This window comes from Mesocricetus auratus, unplaced genomic scaffold, assembly GCF_017639785.1.
Source record: "Mesocricetus auratus isolate SY011 unplaced genomic scaffold, BCM_Maur_2.0 Super-Scaffold_100022, whole genome shotgun sequence".
NCBI lineage: Eukaryota > Metazoa > Chordata > Mammalia > Rodentia > Cricetidae > Mesocricetus > Mesocricetus auratus.
Window position 1 is genome coordinate 1309139 of NW_024429203.1, and position 19116 is coordinate 1328254.

General features: G+C 50.8%; 2 protein-coding genes across 2 annotated transcripts; both read right to left on the reverse strand.

The window, feature by feature from the left end:
• Positions 1–7490: 7490 nt before the first annotated feature.
• Zglp1 (zinc finger GATA like protein 1) lies at positions 7491–12657 on the reverse strand. Its single transcript, XM_005078562.4, is given in 7 exon segments — positions 7491–7845; positions 7995–8088; positions 8425–8507; positions 11329–11390; positions 11392–11683; positions 12237–12286; positions 12288–12657. Coding segments are annotated over 7 exon segments (804 nt in total). The 5' UTR covers positions 12381–12657; the 3' UTR covers positions 7491–7715.
• A 146-nt stretch (positions 12658–12803) lies between these two features.
• Positions 12804–18502, reverse strand: Fdx2 (ferredoxin 2). The gene is made up of 5 exons (XM_005078561.4): positions 18385–18502; positions 18261–18315; positions 18068–18174; positions 13305–13392; positions 12804–13210 (listed from the first exon to the last, which is right to left on the reverse strand). The coding sequence occupies exons 1-5, from the start codon at positions 18500–18502 to the stop codon at positions 13054–13056; spliced, it is 525 nt and encodes a 174-aa protein (XP_005078618.3). The 3' UTR covers positions 12804–13053.
• Positions 18503–19116: the final 614 nt, after the last annotated feature.

Genomic DNA, 19116 nt, shown 5'->3' on the forward strand with positions numbered 1-19116 from the left:
CTTGTTTGTTTGTTTGTTTTGTTTTTGATTCAGGGTTTCTCTAGGCAGCCCTGACCATCCTGGAACTCACTCTGTAGACCAGGCTAGCCTGGAACTCTCAGAGATCCACCTGCCTCTGCCTCTCAAGTGCTGGGACTAGAGTGTGACACCACTGCACAGCTGAGTTGATATTCTTAATGAATTGTTTGTTGCCAGGTGGTGGCACATGCCTTTAAACCCAGCACTCAGGAGGCAGAAGCAGGCAGATCTCTGGGAGTTCGAGGCCAGCCTGGTCTACAGAGTGAGTTTCAGGACAGCCTCCAAAACAATACAGACAAACCGTGTCTCAAAAAACCAAAGAGAGAGAGAGAGAGAGAGAGAGAGAGAGAGAATCAGGTACAATGGTGCTTCTGTCCTGCAACTCTACTGGGGCTGGGCTATTTAAAAGCAATAAATCCAGTGCTGGGCGGTGGTGGTGCCCTCAGGCAGGAGGCAGGTGGATCTCCAAGTCTGAGGCCAGCCTGGACTACTGGATGAGTCCCAAGGACACTCCTAAAGGTCGTAAGTGTTGGCATTTCTGTCAGATTTTGGCATCAAATGTAAGCTTTTCGGATGGTCGGGACAGGATGGAACAGGAGTGGGTCAGGTATTCTGGCACTCGGGAGCCACAGAATACTCAGTGTTACACAGCTCAGGTGGAAAGGTATCCTGGAGCTCGGGAGCCAAGGACCACCACAGGTTGCGTTTAGCTGCTTACAGCCTTGTCTCAGGGAAAGGCTTCCCCAGTGTATCGGCTCCACTCCTGCAGGACAGGGTCTTCCAGCAGGAGATGTTCGCCTAGTGTAGCAGTTTTGCTCGCCAGGAGTTGCTACAGTTTAGCTCTGCTCCTGGAGAGCAGAGAGCGGGGAGCAGGGAGCAGAGTGTAACATCTCTGCTCTGCCAAGGGAAGGTTTCCCGGGCAAGTGTTACAGCCCTGCTTGCTCTGCTCTGACCAGGGTCACCTCTGCTCCGTTGCCGCCGCAAAAGAAGATCTTCACCCAAAGCTCATCCAAAGGGGTTTATTGGAAGGGAAGAATCCAGGAGTGGCTGCCCTCTACCAGAGTGTCGAGGACAGCCTGGTAGTGTGAACAGACACAGGGTTTATATAGGGATTCTTGGGGACGGGGAAGTTTTTACAGGGTAGGGATTGGTCCTATTTCAGTGCTGAGCTCAGATTGGCTAGAGCTCTGCTCAGGGATTGGTTAGTTTTCTGCACAGGATTAGGGTCAAATTTGGCTCTGGTTTCAGAATCAAAGTGTGTTTCTTTCTCTGGTCCTTTTTAGCCTTTTGCCTCCAATTTTAGGGCCAGGGTGCTTTCTTTCACTGACTCTGATTCCAGGGACAAAGTGTGTTCCTTTGGCACTGGTTTCAGAGTCAGGGTACATTTCTTTAGTTCTGGTTGCAGGGCCAAAGTGTGTTTCTTTGGCTCTGCTCAAGGTGTGTTTGACTGGTCCCTTTTCCCTACAGTAAGTTTATCGAATGGAAGCCCAGTGCCAAGGGTGGGCTTCCTTAAGTGTTGCAGCTCTGAGGGGAAAGGTATCCTGGCCGTTGGGAGCCAAGGAATACCAAAAAGTCACAAGTCCCACACTGTTGAGCCTGAAATTCGGAACCTGGATCACCCCCACAAGACTGGATCTGATGCAAAAACAGTCTTTACTTGTGAGCTAACTCAATTCCCTGTCTGCCCGAAGTTACAATGGCACCGACAGCAGCGACATAGACAGGAACAGAGCAGGCGAGACCGAGAACAAAGGGAAGGGGCTTTATATAGTAGCCTGCCAGGAGGGTGGGACTTGCGGAACTCCAAACCTGCCTAGCTACAGGCTTGTGATTGGCTTAAGCCCACCAAAACTGCATAGTTACAGCCTTGGGATTGGTTCAAGTCTTGACTGAGCTGATTGGCTGCCCTCATGAAATGGGGAATGCCAAGCCTGCTGGCCTGGGATTGGTCAATTTTTCTAGCTCAGGGATTGGTTAGTCTTGAGTCAGGCGCAGAGACGGGCTCTCATTCCAGGGCTAAACTGTGTTTCTTTCTATGGTTCTTTTTGGCTTTTTGGCTCAAATTCTAGAGCCTGAGTCAATTTCTTTTACATGTCCCGAATCTAGGGGCCAAGAGCGTTCTTTTGGCGCCAGTTTTGGAGGTAGGATGTTTTCCCCTGGGTCTGTGCTTAGGGATAAAGTGTCTCTTTCACTGGCTTGGTCCCTAACCCACGGTGTGTTTCTTTTACTGGGTTGGGGCTTGGGGCCCAAACCGTTCAGGGTCTGTGCAGGGGCTATGGACCAGGGATTTTTCTGGGGCCTGCGGCTCTCCACGCACGAGATTAATTGAAAAAATCCAGGAGGGTGACTGCCTTTGCTTGGGGAAGCAGCGGCAGGGTTTATATGGGGTTTCTTGGGGGTAGGGAGTTGGAGGGTGGGGATTTCCAGGGTGGGAATTGTTGGGATTTCCGGGCATGAGCTTGGGACAAGGTCAGGGACTGGTGGGATTTTGAGCTCAGGGGTTCAGTGGGTTTGGGTGGGTTTCAAATCTGGAAGTGAGCTCAGACCTTTCACCCTGAGGTCCCACAACCATAAGGGCTTTGCTAACGCTGTTGCTGAAGACACCGCATGTGCATGCTCTGACTGTAGGACTTGGAGAAGCTAAGCTGGGCCTGAACTGGAGAGCCTGCTTTGGGAGTGCCACTGGGGGCCATATAGGCTGTTGGTGGAGAACCTTCCCGCCATACTGCCTGGCTGTGGAGCCTATGTGCTGAAACACCAAAATGCCAGGCAGGATGTGCCTGATTGTGCAATAGTCGATTAGCTCAGTCACTATGGGTAAGACCAATAGCCATCCAGTTGGACTTAAGGCCCGCCCCACAAAAGAGAGTTCACATCTGGTACTGTAACCCAGAGAAAATCCCGTGGCTGGGGAGGTCTCTGGTCCCAGTGGGAAGCAAGCTGCATGGCTTTTCTAGATGGATGTGATGTGCCTGTCAGACTGCCTTCCAAAGTGTGTTTACACTCACCCTCAGCTCGACCACTGGTGAACCAGTGACTGTTGCTGTGGCATGGTGGTCTATTTCTTAGCCACAGGTGGACACCTACAGTCACCCCCCACCAGGGCTCAGAAGTCCTTATGGAAGAGGGCACAGAAAGAAGAGAAGAGCAGAATGTTGTGTAACAGTTTCCTTAGAGACTGAAACATTCCATCCTGCTATTGGTTAAAAAGGAAGGCAAACAACTCAAACTACCTTCAGGAAGTCGCTGAAACTAACCAGATTCCAAAGCAGAACCATGCTGCAAAGACGCTCTCACCGGGTGGCTTTCCAAAAGAAGTAGAAACCAGCTGAGCTGCCTAGAAGAGGGTTAGACCAACTGAGGTACCTTGAAAGGACAGTTTCAAGCCTGCTGAGTTTTTTGCAGGCTGTGCAGCATGCTGGAGGAAGGGGGGAAGGGCTGGAGGGACGGAGGAAGGAATCCAGGAAGACAGACCTGAGTTACATCCCCAGCACCACACAAAGGCATGGATGTGTCTGCCTGTAATCCTATGCTGGGGAGGCAGAGCCCCAAGGATCCTGGGATTCAATGGCCAGGCAGCCTACCCAAACATCGAGTTGCAAGTTCAGTGAGAAATTTCATCTCAAAAAATAAAGGGAAGGAGCTGGAGGCATGTATCAATGGTTAGGAGCACCTTGCTGCTCTTGCAGACCCTGGTTAAGTAACTCCAGTTCCAGATGATCCAGTACTGGCATTCTCCCTGACCTGCACAGGCTCCTGTGTGCAGGAGCACAGACACAGATAAATCGCTGGTTTGGGCATGGTGGTGCACACCTTTGTTTCCAGCATTTGGAAGGCAGAATCAGATGATCTCATAGTTCAAGGCCAGACTGGTCTAAAGTGAATTCCTAGAAAGCTAGGGCTATTAGAGACAAAAACAACATTAAGGGACAGGGCAGTGGTGGGGCACACTTTTAGTCCCAGCACTCGGGAGGCAGAGGCAGGCGGATCTCTGTGAGTTCAAGACCAGCCTGGTCTACAGAGTTTCAGGACAGCCTCCAAAGCCAAAGAGAAACCCTGTTTTGAGAAACGAGAGAGAGAGAGAGAGAGAGAGAGAGAGAGAGAGCATGCCTTGCAGTTGGATCTTACGGAGGCATCTTCTCAATTGAGGTGCCCCCTTTTCAGATGAATCTAGTTTGTGTCAGGTTGACATAATACTAGCTAGCACATGGGTATGTGTGTGTGGATGTCAAAAGGGGCACAAGATTCCCCTGGAACTGGAGTTACAAGCAGTTGTGAGCCACTTGGATAGCACAGCTAATGCTCTTTAACTGCTGAGCCATCCAGAGTTTAAATGCAATTTTTATTACATGTGTGTGTGTGTGTGTACACCCACATGCATGTATGGAGTAAGTGTGTCACTGAAGGTGGGCTTTGAGGTTTCAAATGCTCAAGCCAGGCTCAGTGTCTCTTCTTGCTGCCTGCAGATACAGGTAAAGAAAGTCAGCTCCTTCTCCAGCACCACATCTGCCTGTGTGCTGCCACACTTTCTGCCGTAATGATAATGGATTCGATCTTTGAATGTGAGCCACCCCAGTTAAAGGTTATTCTTTTTTTTTAAAAGATTTATTTATTTATTACATATACAGTGTTCTGCCTACATGCCAGAAGAGGACATCAGATTGAATTGCAGATGGTTGTGAGCCACCATGTGGTTGCTGGGAATTGAACTCAGGACCTCTGGAAGAGCAGTCAGTGCTCTTAACCTCTGAGCCATCTCTCCAGCCCCTAAAGGTTATTCTTATAAGAGTTGCTGTGGTCATAGATAGTGTCTCTTCAACAGCAATAACATCCTAAGACAGAAGTTGGTACCAGGAGTGGGGTGTTCCTGTGATTGGCTGGACCATGTTTTTGTTTCGAGGAATATGGCACACTTTAGGACTCTTGTAAGCGTTTCGTCGGGATGGGTCGGGACAGGATGGAACAGGAGTGGGTCAGGTATGGTATTCTGGCACTCGGGAGTCACAGAATACTCAGTGTTACACAGCTCAGGTGGAAAGGTATCCTGGAGCTCGGGAGCCAAGGATACTGAGTGTTACACAGCTCAGGTAGAAAGGTATCCTGGAGATCGGGAGCCAAGGACCACCACAGGTTGCAGTAAGCTTGGCAGCTTACAGCCTTGCCTCAGAGAAAGGCATCTCCGGTGTATCAGCTCCGCTCCTGCAGGACAGGGTCTTCCAGCTGGGGATGTTCGCCTAGTGTAGCAGTTTTGCTCCGCAGGAGGTTTCTCCCGGTGAAATTGCTACAGTTCAGCTCTGCTCCTGGAGAGCGAGAGCGGAGAGCAGGGAGCCGGGAGCAGAGTGTAACAACTCCGCTCTGCCAAGGAAGGTTTCCCGGGCAAGTATTACAGTGCTGCTCGCTCTGCTCTGCTCTGCCCAGGGTCGCCTCTGCTTGCTCTGCTCTGCTCTGCCCAGGGTCGCCTCTGCTCTGTCGCCGCCGCAAAAGAAGATCTTCACCCGAAGCTCATCCAAAGGTGTTTATTGGAAGACAGCTGGACCAGCCAAGCTGAACATATACAGGGTTTATATAGGGATTCCTGGGGTTGGGGAAGTTTTTCCAGAGTAGGGATTGGTCCGATTTCAGTGCTGAGCTCAGATTGGCTAGAGCTCTGCTCCGGGATTGGTTACTTTTTTACACAGGATTAGGGTCAGATTTGGCTCTGGTTTCAGGGCCAAAGTGTGTTTCTTTCTCTGGTCCTTTTTAGCCTTTTGCCTCCAATTTTAGGGCCAGGGTACATTTCTTTCACTGACTCTGATTCCAGGGACAAAGTGTGTTCCTTTGGCACTGGTTTTAGGGTCAGGGTACATTTCTTTGGTTCTGGTTGCAGGGCCAAAGTGTGTTTCTTTGGCTCTGCTCAGGGTGTGTTTCTTTGACTGGTCCCTTTTCCCTACAACTCTGGACTAGAAAAGCGATTGGACATTGTATGCATGGCTTAGTGAGGCATCTTAGTAGGAGCACAGGAGACAGAGGTGCTGAGAATATGAGCTGTGGGGGTCCAGCTCACAAGACTTCAGAGAAGAATATTCCTGTGTGGCCAGTTCTTGTGATATTTTGGTGAAGACTGGCTGTTTGGAAGGAAACCCTTGTCTGAAAAAGTCTGCCTGAGGCTAAATTGTTTAGGTTTAATTGCTTTGGCGGAGATTTCAAAACAGCCTAGTGTGGACTGTGTTATGTGGTTATTAGTGGACAGTTTTATGCAGATCTATAAAGAAAAGGAGGGATCCAAGCAAGGAGAAATACAAGGTGCACATACTGTTTGATGAGAAAAGGGCACCAGGAAGTGTAATTAGATTAAAGAAAAGGCTGGTGCTACATGAAAGAAAGGGAGTGATGACCTCAGGGCAAGATCTTCCCCAGCTAAGTTTCCAACTTGTGAAAAGGAGTTAAAGAAAAGCTTCCTGCCAGGTGTGGTGGCGCTAGTCTTTAAACCCAGCATTGGGAAAGCAGAGGCAGTCGGATCTGAGTTTGAGGCCAGTCTAGGCTAGTTCCTTGACAGCCAAGCTTAGGCAGTGAAGGAAACCATCAAAACCAGAAAGCTGGTGAAAATGTATTTGAAAGAAGGGGCCATGCTCCAGCCTCAGCAAGCAGGAGAACTGAGCAGCCTTGGCTACTCAAGGGTACAAGAAAGGAGTTATGGAAACACCCTGCCAGGTGTATGTCAGGGGTGTCCCTGCATGGAGACCTAGAGAAGCCATTTCTTGAAGCTGTGAAGGTGGAGCCTGAATTGCCTTGGAGACCCCAAAATGTAGAAGGTGCTGGGGTTGTGAGATTCCTGCCAAAGAAAGATGCTAAACGGGAGTGGGACCAGCCCAAGAGAAAGAAGTGTGCTGTAGCCAACAAAGCTGACATGAGGAGCGCTTTAACATCAGACATGCAGATGCAGAGATGTGAGGAGCGCTTTAACATCAGACATGCAGAAGCAGAGTCTGGAGTTTGCCCAGCTGGTTTCCTGTCCAGCATTCCCTCACTATGCTCCCTTCCCACCGTTTTGGGATGGTAATGAATGTACATCCTTTGTATGTTGAAAGCATGTGATCGGTTTGATTTTATAGGGGATTACAGTTAAGAGACTGCTGATAGTCTCAGAAGAGACTTTGAACATTTTGTTCCCTAAGACAGAAAGGTTTCTCTGTATCCCTGACTGTCCTGGAACTCACTCTATCGATCAGCCTGGCCTCCAACTCACTGAGATCTGCCTGCCTCTGCCTCCCAAGTGCTGGGACCTGCGCCACCACCTTCCTGATTTCTTTACCTTCTTAACATAATCTTGCTGTTGACCAAGTTGGTCTCAAACTCCTGGACTTAATCCATCCTGCCTTGGCCTCCAAGAGCTGGGACTGAATGCATGCTCCTCCATCCCTCCACAAGAGAGGGTGCCCACGTGCACAGACATACACAAAAGTAAAAGAAAATCAGAAGTAAAACAGAATTAATCATTTCTGAAACGATTTCCTTTTATTTGGGGTTCAGCCAAGACTAAGTGGAAAAGGGGGAAGCCAAAGAGTGGGTGACGCCCACAGGTGGGCTCTGAACCTGAGGCCTGTCTCTCTAACTGAGACCACTGCCGGCAAGGCGGATGGGTGCTTCCAAGCACTCTAATCTCGCTACTCTCCCTTGGAGAAACCGAGGCAAACTGACTTGGCTAGATAAAGAAGGGCTTACAGTTCCTGAGCTGGGTTTAGGTGGGGGTCCTGGGATGTCCCACATCTGCCACACAGTCTCTTGGGCTGGACACTTTTCCTTGGAACCAGCCAGCAACTGGAACACCGGGTGCCGTATTTCTTGTACCTGGAAGGTGGGAGTGAGGGAGCAGGGTGTAAGAAACCACCATTCAGGAGACCATTTTCCTCAACAGGGGGCTGTTTTTCTTCCCCTGGTTCCCACACCAGCTGAGTCCGGTTTGAGTGGCCCACCCCCAATGCCTCTGGGTGGAGGACCTGATGCCGCAGGCATTGCAGAGAGGGGTCCCGTCTTCAGCATCTCTCCAGAGTGGAGTCCTCTGGGTCCTACAAGAAGCACAGCGCCGGGGCCCTGCGGTGTCAGAGGTCAAAAGGCACAGGGTCAAAGGCCAGACGTCAGTTTCAGAGGATGGTCTCTGCTAAGGCTTCAGTAGCTCTGGGTCTGCCTTGGGTGTTGCCAGATAGAAGACAGTGGGAGAGCTGGGCACGGGGACAGATGGTGAGTCAGATGGTGAGAGTCTCTGCTGAGGAGGAAGCTGGGGGTGGGGGTGACTCAGTGCGGTGGGGGGGCTCCTCTGAGCAGCTCTAAATGAGGAATTGGAATGAAGGAGGGGCATGGAGAAAGCCCGAGGGTATGACAGTGGCACCCGCCCTCAAGATATCCCTAGCTGAGGAGTCTGTGTCTCACCTAGGGCCTCACTGCCTCCTGGGCTGACAAGGGCCTTGGAAGGGCTTGCAGGGGGCTTTTGTAAACAACTTCTGCCAGGCAAGCTGTGAACAGACAAGACAAAGCACTGGGGAGTCTGTAAGGTGGTCTTCAGAAAGAATACTTCCATCAAAGAATTTTATACACTCATTTATACATATATTAAATCACAATAAAATAAACTTACTGGTAAAGTAACATTGTTACAGGAAAAATAAAAATTAAATTCTCTCTTTACTTTTTTCCCCCAAGACACGGTTTCTCTGTGTAACAATCCTGGTTGTTCTGGGACTTGTTTTTGTAGACCAAGGTGGACTCGAACTTGCATGGATCCCCCTGCTTCTGCTTTAATCCTAGAGTACTAGGATTAAAGGTGTGCATCACCACCACCACCACCACCACCACCACCACCACCATCACCACCACCACCACCACCACCACCACCACCACCACCACCACCACCACCACCACCCAGCCTGTCTTACTTTGAGACAAGGTATTAGTAGACTGCCCTGCTTCAGTCTCTGGTGTCTGTGATAGGCCTGCACTATCTCTTACTTTCTTGCTGTTAAGACAGGTTTCTCCATATAGCCAAGGCTGGCCTGGAACTCCTGGAACTTGTTCAGCCTCCTGAGACTGCAGTGTGCGGTCTCACGCCTGGCTGGAGTAATGGCCTCTCAGGTATCCAGGGCTTTGTGCACGATAGGCAGGCAGGCACTCAACCCACTAAGCCCCAAACTAAGGTTCATTACCAAGGTTAACAGGCAATCCCTCAGGAGGCATCTACATCAAATCCTGGCTTTGTATCCCACTAGCAGCAATAAAATAATACTGTATTTAGTCAAGTATGTTACATTCCTGTGATTCTAGTCTCAAGGGGCTGTGGCTGCAGGAAGGTGGAATTCTGGGACAGCCTAATCTACATACATAATGAGACCTTGTCGAAAAAATTAAAGAAAAAAAACCCAAGTAATTGGATAAAAATTAGCTGGATGTGGTGGTGGCACAGATAATCTCAGTACTACAGAGGTGAGGGTAGCAGGATTAGAAGTTCAAGGTCAGCCTGGGCTATGTGAAATCCTGTTTCAAAAAGCAGTAGTGTTAACAGAATCCCACTCGGGGGCCTTTGAAGTAGTTCAGTGGGTAAAGGCACTTATTGCCAAGCCTGATAACCTCTTTGAAACTTGGAACATAAACAATGGAAAAAAAAAACGACTGCAAGTTGTCGTCTGACCTACACACACACACACACACACACACACACACACACACAGGCCATGACACATGTGTACCCCTAAAATAAATAAATGTAATAATAAAATTCTTGTATGAGGATGTGTGTGTATGTAGGTTCTAAGCAAGCACAAACAATGATCCTTTTTTTGTCTTCATTACGTGCGTGTGTGTGTGTGTCTCTGTGTGTGTGTGTGTGTGTGTATGTGTGTGTGTAAGAGAGAGAGAGAAAGAGAGAGAATCTGTGTACCACGGTGATGTCAGTGTATGGAGGTCAGAGGACAACTTTTGGGAGTCAGTTCTCTCCTTCCCCATTGGTCCCAGGGATGGAACTCAGGTCATCAGGCTTGGCTGAAAGCCCCTTTCCCCACCAGGCCACCCACCAGCCTGGACCTGTGGGTTTTTTGTTTGTTTGTTTGTTTTTTGAGACAGGGTTTCTTTGTGTAGCCTTGGCTGTCCGGGAATTTACCCTGTAAACCAGGCTGGCCTCAAACTCACAGAGATTCCCTGGCCTCTGCCCCTCCCTCAGAGTGCTGGGATTAAAGCATGTGCCACCACTGCCCAGCAATCTATATTTTTTGAGCTGTGTCTTTAGCCGAGGCTAGCCAGCTCCCAACTCAAGATCCTGACTTTAGTGTCCTGGGTGCGAGGACTGCAAGCTTTGTGGTTTGGGGTATGTTTTTCTTTTTTTTTCTTTCTTTCTTTTTTTTTTTTTTTTTTTTTTTTTCGAGACAGGGTTTCTCTGTATTGTTTTGGAGACTGTCCTGGAACTCGCTCGGTAGACCAGGCTGGCCTCGAACTCACAGAGATCCGCCTGCCTCTGCCTCCCAAGTGCTGGGATCGCCCAGCATGTTTGTTTTTAAAGTGTTTTTTTTGTGCCGGGCATTGGTGGCACCTTTAATCCCAGCACTTGGGAGGCAGAGGCAGGCGGACCTCCGTGAGTTCGAGACCAGCCTGGTCTACAAGAGCTAGTTCCAGGACAGCCTCCAAAGCCACAGAGAAACCCTGCCTCGAAAAAAAAAAAAACAACAACAACAACAAAAAAAGGAACTCTCTTTGAAGATCAGGTTGGCCTCGAACTCAGGGATCTGTCTGCCTCTGCCTCTAGAGCGCTGGGACTAAAGGCTATTTTTAAAATTACTTTTACTTATGTTGTTTGCTTGCTTGCATGAGTTTATATGTGCTACATGTGCGCCTGAGTCCAGGGAGGCAGGGTTCTCTAGAGCAGGAGCTGCATGCAGCTGTGAGCCATAAAGGGGTGGCTGGGAGGGAATCGAGTCCACTATCTCTGCAAGAGTGACCAGCACCCTTAATTGCTGAGCTGTCTCTTCAGGCCTGAGGGGTTTTGTTTTGTTTAATTTCTTTGAGCCGGGGCCTAGCTGTATAGCCAGGCAAGCTTTAAATGTCCTCATTCCCAACATGCTCTTTTACGCGTGGCTCCCAGCCCTTTTCATTCTGTCTTGAGACAGTCTCCTTAAGTTGCACAAGCTAGCCTTGAACTCACTCTGTAATTCCGGCTGCCTTTGAACTTTCCATGTCCTTCCTCAGTCTCCCAAATAGCTTGGATGACAGGCCTCTACTACAGCCCTGGCCTACCTGTAAGTGTACGGTTATTATATTTAGGCATTCATTATCATGGTTGAGAGTCCCTACCTGTAGGTGGGTACAATCTGGAGGCTAGAATCCGGCTGTATCTGAAACTCCAAAGTTACCCCCCTTGAACCTGGGGTCCACTTTCTCAATGCCCATTCGGGGGTTCGGCTGCTTCCGTGGTCTTCTCTGGTGTGAGGCTGGGGAAGCCCCACTAGAAGGCTCCGGGTTGGGGCGCTGTGTGCTCTTGGGATTCCTGGCCATACTTAGGGGGTCTGACATCCCTATGACCATCAGCTCCCAGCACGGTCCCAGGGCCTGAGTGGCCGGCGACGGGGACCCCAGTGGCCCCTTTTCTTTCTCTTGAAGAAAAGGCAATGCTGTGCTGACCGAGTCCTGGCACACAGGCCACAGGGACCTGGGGGATAAGAAGCAGTAAGGCGCGGCCACCCCTTTCCAGGGGGCTTGGATTTGATAGGTAAGGAGAGGCAGAGCTGATTCCTCTCCTTTGGTAACCGTGTGTTCCATCTGGGGCCAGAATCTTGGGTTATTAGGTTTAAAAGTTGCAAAGTAATTGTTAGCAGAGACCAATCCCGAATCTCCCCCCTCCCCCCCCCTTGGCTGGCTATCAGCTCCCATCAGTTACCCCCCACCACTAACAAAGCAGGGACCCACCCTAGGCAATCGGCCCAATGCGGGCTGCTGTCAATCACTCCATCAACTGTTGCTAGTAGGCTACTCTCAATCACCCCACGAACGACCCTTCATTGGTACCTCCTTGGGTCACAAACCACAGCAGGGGGGTGGGAATGGGAATCACCTGTCCCTTTCTGTGTGTAGGGGCTGAAACTTGTTCTGTGCCAATAACTACGAGGGGGAGGCCTCAGAAACCGGGGATCGTGACCCCTCAATCTCCTGGCCTGATGAAGCATTAGCTGGGATGGGCGGTGGAGGAGTCTCGCCCCACGCACCTGCCATTGGGAGTGAGGCATCTCAGGGCTCCAGGCTCCCGCGCGGGGGGGTCGGCTCTTACGGAGCGACTCCGTGTCCAGACAAGGTGGCGCCAGGAGTTCCTGCCGGCGGCGCATCAAGTCACGGGCCGGTGCCGCCTCCATGCCCACTCTGGGCCCAGTAGCAAATCTCTCTGCCCTGCTCCGCTAGGGATAAACCCGAGGATGAGAGTGATGACGATGAGCGCCACCTGGGCGGAGCCGGCCGGCGCAGGTCACGTGGGGGCGCTGTTTGCACCTGGGAGCACTTTTTGCAGCGGCTGCTAGGAGGCTCAGCTGTGTGGCTCGTGCTCACGAAGGTCCCCCGGGTGACCCTCTCTTAGCTAGCTATCTCCTCACTGAGCGCAGCCTTGAAGGTCAAGGGACGCTCTGGATGCCTTCTCTGCGGCTGGGGCGGAGCCTGGCCACGCAGGGGCGTCCCAGGAAGAGCGAAGTGGCGGGTGGTGCTAGGGGGGTGCGGGCACACCCCGGGCCCCTGCACTCGGAGCTGGACAGACCGGCCCCCCAAGGACACGAAACATGCCACAGTTGTGTATGACTTTTTATTGCAGCTCTGGTGTGAGTCCATCCCTAATTTATAGTTCGATTCTCCCTGGTGGACCAACACATCCAAGATGGAGACCCACCCCCTCAGGTCAGGACACTGGCGGTCCCCAGCAGTGCTCGTGGTCTGACACTGTGCTTCCAACCTCTCTTTCCCAGCCAGTCTGTGTTCTGGGGCCGGAAGCATGGCTTTTCTTTTCAGTTCAGTGGCCCTGGTTGGTCCAGTGGCCTCATCTCAGTGGGGCTTGGGAATGTGGCCATCCACGTAGAAGTTCCTGGTGACCTTGGGAAGAGCAAACTCGACTCCTTCCAGCTCAGGGGTCAGCACAATCTGGCAGCCCAGTCTCGAGTTCTCCTGGAGCAGCGGGGCCATGTCCAACATGTCGTCCTCCCTGGGACAAAGGGCAGTGGTCAGCGTGGTGTGGGACCAGAGCCCTGGGTACGGGGAGGCAGATGCCGGCCATGTAGCTGGGGCTGCCTACTCACCTCTCCTCAGGAGGCGGCAGGAGATCCAGGTGGGCCTCGCTTACATACACATGGCAGGTGGAACACGCCAGGGAGGCTTCGCAGGCCCCTGGGGACAGGAAGGAAAGGGACAGCCTTAGTGAGGGGCAGGCTCGACCTCGGCCCCTTAGTCCCATCCTTCTCAGAGCAGAGAGGTTCCCAAGTATTCGGCAGGCTTTTTGCTGTTTGTCTGGGGCAGTGTCACGTAGCCCAGGCTAGTGTTAAACTCACTATGTAGTCAAGGCTGACCTGGAACTGACTCTCCCCTTCACCTCCCAAGTGGTATGACAATCAGGAACCATGATGCCTGGCCCACACCAACTTCCCTCCCACCTCAGGGCCTTTGCACTCCTGTACCCATGGCCTAGAATGTTCTCTGCTTTGTTAGCAGCATTTATTCAAGGCTTCAACTCAAGTGTTTCTCAATTCCCCCACTTTCCTTTCTTCATTTTTTTTGTGGCATTCATCACCATGTAACAACAACAAAAAAAAGCTATTAGGCCAGGCAGTAGTGGCGCACGCCTTTAATCCCAGCACTCAGGAGGCAGAGGCAGGTGGATCTCTGTGGGTTGGAGACCAGCCTGGTCTACACAGTGAATTCCAGGACAGCCAAGGCTACACAGAGAAACCCTGTCTTTAAAAAAAAGGTATTAGGGATTGACTCTAGGATCTTGAACAAGCAAGAGTGGTCCACACTGTTACACCCCAGTCTTTTTTTTTTTTTTTTTTTTTTTTTTTTTTTGGTTTTTCAAGACAGGGTTTCTCTGTGGCTTTGGAGGCTGTCCTGGAACTTGCTTGGTAGTCCAGGCTGGTCTCGAACTCACAGAGATCCGCCTGTCTCTGCCTCCCGAGTGCTGGGATTAAAGGCGTGCGCCACCAACGCCCGGCAACACCCCAGTCTTTTAAAAACCTTATCTAAACACATTTTCTTATTGAGTATGCCTGCTTTGGGGTGGGGAGGATGGACATGCCATGGCACCCATATGGAGGTCAAAGGGCAGCTCTGTAGAGCTGATGCTCACACACCTTCACCTGCTCCTGGGGACTAAAATCAGGTGCCCTGACCCACTGAACCCCCACCTCATCTTCCCAAACTTGTAATTTTTGAGACAGAGACTCTTGCTAAGTCGTCCAGGCTGGGTTTGAATCTAAACAGGCATTGAATCTTCTTTTTTGGGGGGGGCATGTTGTTCTTTTTTGGTTTTCCGAGACAGGGTTTCTCTGTATTGTTTTGGAGGCTGTCCTGGAACTCACTCTGTAAACCAGGCTGGCCTCGAACTCAGAGATCTGCCTGCCTCTGCCTCTGGAGTGCTGGGATTAGAGGCATGCACCACCATTGCCCGGCCTAATACCTTTTTTTTTGAGACAAGATTTCTCTATGTAGCCTTGGCTGTCCTGGAACTTGCTCTGTAGACCCAAGCTGGCCTCAAACTCAGACATCTGCCTGCTTCTGCCTCCAAGTGCTGGGACTAAAGGTGTGTGCCACTATGCCCAGCTCTTGAAGGCTTTTAAAATATTTATTTATATTTATGTGAATTTGTGTGGGAATATGCACACGACCATAGAACACATATAAAGGTCGGAGGACACCCAAGTTGCTTCTCTTGCCAAGTCAGTTCTAGGGATTGAATTCAGGTCATAAGGCTTGGTGGTAGTAGCCATTTAACCAATGAGCCAACGTGTCAGCCCAGATCCTGAACTTTTCATACTCCTGGTTCAGCTCCCCAAGCAGCTAAGATTACAGACCTGAGCCACAGGTCTCACTTGTTCTGTTTACACTGGGTCTATAATGTCTAGGTTGGTTTTGAACTCCTAGACTCAGGTAGTCCTGAAGCTTAGCTTCTGAAGCAGTGGGGACCAAAGGGATGCCCACTATCACCAGGTAATCCACAGCCACCTTCTCATCTTGGGGTTGGCTGCTCATCTACTCTCCTATCTGGCGAGTACTAAGTATGTTCATTCTCACAGCAAGCTGTTGAGAGCAGTGCTAATCACCTTTGATAAAGAAGAAACGAAGGCTCAGAAATGGGCTTTGAGCTCACACAGCTAGTGAGGCACCAGAGACATGGCCTACTTGCTTGGAAACTGTTCCAAGTTCTGTTCTGCACAGCAGCTGCTGGACTCACCGTCCACCTCCAACATCTCTACCCATTTTTACTGGGTTTTGGTTTGTTTTGAGAAAGAAGTCTCACCATGTAGCCCTGGCTGTCCTGGAACTCACTCTGTAGACCAGGATGGCCTCAAATCACAGAGATCCACCCGTCTCTCCTGCCAAGTGCTGGGATCAGATGTGGGAGCCACCACGCTTAGCCATATCTGCCAGCTTCAGATTAAAAGCTTTAATCAGGCCCCCTATTCTATTACCTGGTCTGTCAGTGAGAACCTACCAGGCTCAGGCTGGCGTGATATGACAGAGGACCTGTCACTTTGTTACACACAGTAGCTAGTATTCGCACAAGGACTCATCATTTTTGAGACATAATTTTTCATAATTTATCTTCATAATTTTATAATTTTTGAGACAGGGATTCTTGCTAAGTTACCCAGATTGGGTATGAATCTAAACAGACACTGTCCTTTTTGTTTTGCTTTTTGAGACAGGGTTTCTCTGTATTGTTTTGGAGGCTGTCTTGGAACTTGCTCTGTAGACCAGGCTGGCCTTGAACTCAGGGATCCGCCTGCCTCTGTCTTCAGAGTTCTGGGATTAAAGGCATATGCCACCATTGCCTGGCAAAGTTTGTTTTAGTTTTTGGTTGCTTTTGCTTTTTTGAGACAGGGTCTCACTATGTAGCTCTGGCTGTCCTGGAACTCGCTCTGTAGACCAGGCTGGCCCTGAACTCACAGAGATCCACTTGCCTCTGCCTTCAGAGTGCTGGGATTAAAAGCAGGTGTGCCATTTCACCAAGCATTTTCTTAAAAAACAAAAAAACCAAAAAGAAAACAGGGTCTCAACTACAATCCTTGGCTGGCCTGGAATTCACTCATTGGGTAAAGGGATTGCCACTAAAGACAAAGAACTGAGTTCAATCCCTAGCAAAACAATATGGAAGGAGTGAATTGAGTTCCTCAAGTGTTCCTTTAACCTCTACAGAGGCATACAAATGCACACTAAGTACAGTAAAGAAAATGCCCATTGATATTTGCAAACAAGCAGCATGGGAGGCCTAAATGCCCAATGTTTGAATCATGTTTTGCCATGTGACTCTTGCTTTGAACCCCACCTACCATCACATGGTGTAGTTTTCTTCTCTGCAAGGTGGAATTACTGCCTCCTCTATTGATAAAGCTGTCACAGGAACTGGCACTCATCATACACTGAGGAGCACGAGAGGGCCCCAGGTACGTAACTGTGGCTCACTGTACGACGGATGGCAAAGAGCAGGCGAGACAAGCTCTCCCAGACCAGCAGACACGCGACCAGACATGGGCATGGGCTTATGCTGGGGCGAAAGGATGCCAGACAGTCGGGTCGAAGAAACTGGAGCCTGGCGATGTGCTGGGAAGACACTTGCGATACAGAAAACCGCAAGTACAAAGGCTGGAGTCAGACCAGAGCCACACACCTATGATCCCAGCACTGGAGGGGCAGAGGTCTCTGGAGTCTGAGCTGCACAGAGGCTGTCTCAAAGGCACCTCTCCCCAAACGGCAGCCAGTGGTCGGGAGAGAGAATCCACAAGCTACAAGAGAGCGCATATTCTAGTAGCCTCTAGTAATGCTCAGTAAGGACGACTCCAAGGCTAAGTCTCAATGTTACGTTTTTAATTTTAAGTGTTTACCTGTATATCTGTGTGTGTTGTACATGAGATTGAAGTGCCCACGGAGGTCAGGAGAGGGTATGAGCCCCTGGGGCTACTGTCACAGAAGGCTGTGAGTTGCCTGGCATAGAGCGGGTGGAGGAACAGAGCACAGGTCTTCTGCACTCTTCAGTACTGAGCAAACTTTCCAGTTCTATTATTTTCTCCCCTTTAAAATGTATTTTTACTAGCCGGGCATTGGTGGCACACGCCTTTAATCCCAGCACTCGGGAGGCAGAGGCAGGAGGATCTCTGTGAGTTCGAGGCCAGTCTGGTCTACCAAGTGAGTTCCAGGACAGCCTCCAAAACAATATGGAGAAACCCTGTCTCAAAAAACCATTAAAAGAAAAGCATTATTACCGTGTACACAGCTGTGCGAGTGCCTGCCTCAGCACCGAGGTGGCGTCAGCTTCTCTCCTGCCTTATGTGGTCTCAGGGCACTGAACTCAGGTTGGCAGGCTTGTGTAGGGACCATCCTACCAGCTCAAACTCAGAGGTGGCTAAACAGTGGAGACAGCCTGTAACCCCAGAACTGAGAAAGCTGAGGCAGGAGGATCACTACAGTGGGTAACTAGCCTGGTTACATGGACTCTATCTCAGCCCCCCCCCCAATACAGTGGTGTGGTAGCACATGCTTCTAGTCGAAATACTCAGAAAGTGGAGGCAGGAGGATCACTGTAATGGGTTGCAGGCTAGCCTGGATTACACACTTAAGATTCTGGACAGTCTGAGTTACAGCGTGAGGTCCTGATTACCGACCCACTCATACTACAACAGAAATATCGGGTACGGTGGTGCACACCAGTCACACCGGCACTCGGGAGGTGGAGGCAGGAGGGTCAGGAGTTCTGATATTCGAGGATAGCCTGGGCTATTTGAGATCCTGTCTCAAAAATACAGAAAGGTATAAAAAAGAGTGGCAAGAGTCACCCCAATTTCCTATGACCTACCTTCCAGGTCCACCCCGTGGCGCTGGGCCAGGTGAAGAACATTGTCCCCGACTCTGCCCCTCACGGGGATCCGTCGACCAGAGCGGTCCACGAAGACCACGTTGACCCTGGGGACAGACAGGGTGCAGGCGCTGTGAGCCGAGGCAGCCAGCGGCCGAGTGGCAGGGCGGGGCAGGGCGTGGCGGGCACTCACGCGTCCCGGGGCAGCTCCGGGCCGTCTGCCTCGTCCTCGCCTGCGCGCCGCTCTCCTGGAAAACACGAGTGGGTGAGCGGCTGCGGCCTCGCTGCCAGCCGCAAACCGACCCAGCCCTAGGTACCTGTCGTCCCGAGAGTCCTGGACGTCACTGCCACGTGTCCAGCCCAGGTACCCCAAGAACCCCCGGCGGCTCGCAACAGGACCCGGGCACTCACGCCGCGGGTCATGGAGGCGGCCATGATAGGCCACGTGACCGGAAGACCGAGCATGCCCAGTGCGTAGGCCGTAATCGCAGTGTTTGAACGCAGTATGAGGTCGGAGGTGATAGACCAGGATCCGGCAGGACTTCCGGCCTGGTCCTGTGGTTGGGACACACCCTCCCCCGCGTTGGGTCTTATTGTATGTGTGAGCACCAAGTGGGTGCCTGTGGAGCTCGTCAGAGGGCTGTGTGGATGTTGGGAACTGAACCGCAGTCCTCTGCAAGGACAACAATCAACCAAGCTAGCCTTGGACTTAAAGCCACTTGCCTTTGCTGGAATCCAGGGTTATATGCCACCAGGTTCTCTCTGTATAGACTGAAATGTTCTAGAATTTGCTATGTAGACCAGGTTGGCCTGGAACTCAGATTCTCTTGCCTCGGCCTCCCAACCGCTGGGATTAAAAGCCAGTGGCACCATGCCCCACTGCAATTTTAGGGACTGTATGGGTGTGTGTGAGGACAATTTGTGAGTCAGTTTTCTCTTATCATTTGGGCCCCAGAGATAAAACTCAGGTTGTCAGGCTTGGTGGTAAGTGTTCTTACTGTAATACTGAACTATCTTGCTGCGTCCATGGTTTATCTCAATAAACAGCC

Excerpts from the sequence above, each read along its gene's own strand:
- Fdx2 (XM_005078561.4), bottom strand. The coding sequence starts at position 18,502 with ATGGCCGCCTCCATGACCCGCGGCGTGAGTGCCCGGGTCCTGTTGCGA. Across the intron at positions 18,316-18,384 it reads CAGGACTCTCGGGACGACAG|GAGAGCGGCGCGCAGGCGAG; the intron begins GTACCTAGGGCT and ends CGTGTTTTCCAG. Across the intron at positions 13,211-13,304 it reads CTGCCGCCTCCTGAGGAGAG|GGAGGACGACATGTTGGACA; the intron begins GTGAGTAGGCAG and ends CCTTTGTCCCAG.